At 64.1% G+C, this 580-nt stretch overlaps 1 protein-coding gene across 1 annotated transcript in view; it reads right to left on the bottom strand.

Annotated features, from left to right (window-relative positions):
• Positions 1 to 580, bottom strand: part of LETMD1 (LETM1 domain containing 1) — a 12,937-nt gene that overhangs the window by 7,090 nt on the left and 5,267 nt on the right. Inside the window, exon 5 of the mRNA XM_035895965.1 lies at positions 59 to 245. Within this exon, the coding sequence (XP_035751858.1) occupies positions 59 to 245 (187 nt within the window). The remainder of the gene's footprint in view (positions 1 to 58; positions 246 to 580) is intronic.

Below are 580 nucleotides of genomic sequence, written 5' to 3'. Positions count from 1 at the left end.
AGGCGGGGCCGAGGCGGCGGCAGCAGCGCAGGCAGGATGAGAGCCACCGGTGACGTACCTCGGTGCAGAGCTCCTGCAGGCGATTTTGGAGCTGCGGCTCAGGCAGAGAACGCGCTGCCAGGGCCAAACTCTCCACCACAGCCGGGTACGAGCCTCTCCGGATGGTGTCGTAGGCGTCCAGGAACTCAACCTGCTGGTTGGGGGTCCAGAAGTAACGGATGAGGAGCTGGCGGGGGAAGAAATACCTGGGAGAGAAGAGGAGAAGGGGATTCAGGGAGGAAAACCGCAGGCAGGAGCCAGGGCAGTCAGATTTCACGCTGCTGGAGAGAGGCGCAAGCAACGCCCTGTGCCGGGACAGCAGCACATCTCACCTCCAGGAGCCACGGACATTCGCTCCTGCAACAGGGCGAGCTCAGGAATCAGAGAATCCACTGAGGTTGGAGAAGCCCTTGGAGATCATCAGGTCCAACCGTACCTGCCCACCCCCAAACCCCGGCCCTCAGCCCCGCCTCTGCCCGGCTGTTAAATCCCCCCAGGGCTGGGGACTCGACCCCTTCCCTGGGCAGCCCCTTCCAGCCCC

This window comes from Egretta garzetta, unplaced genomic scaffold (genome assembly GCF_000687185.1).
Source record: "Egretta garzetta isolate BGI_Z169 unplaced genomic scaffold, ASM68718v1 scaffold626, whole genome shotgun sequence".
Taxonomy (NCBI): domain Eukaryota; kingdom Metazoa; phylum Chordata; class Aves; order Pelecaniformes; family Ardeidae; genus Egretta; species Egretta garzetta.
The sequence above is the reverse complement of the archived record's forward strand: the minus strand, read 5'-3'. Positions and strand labels throughout refer to the sequence as shown.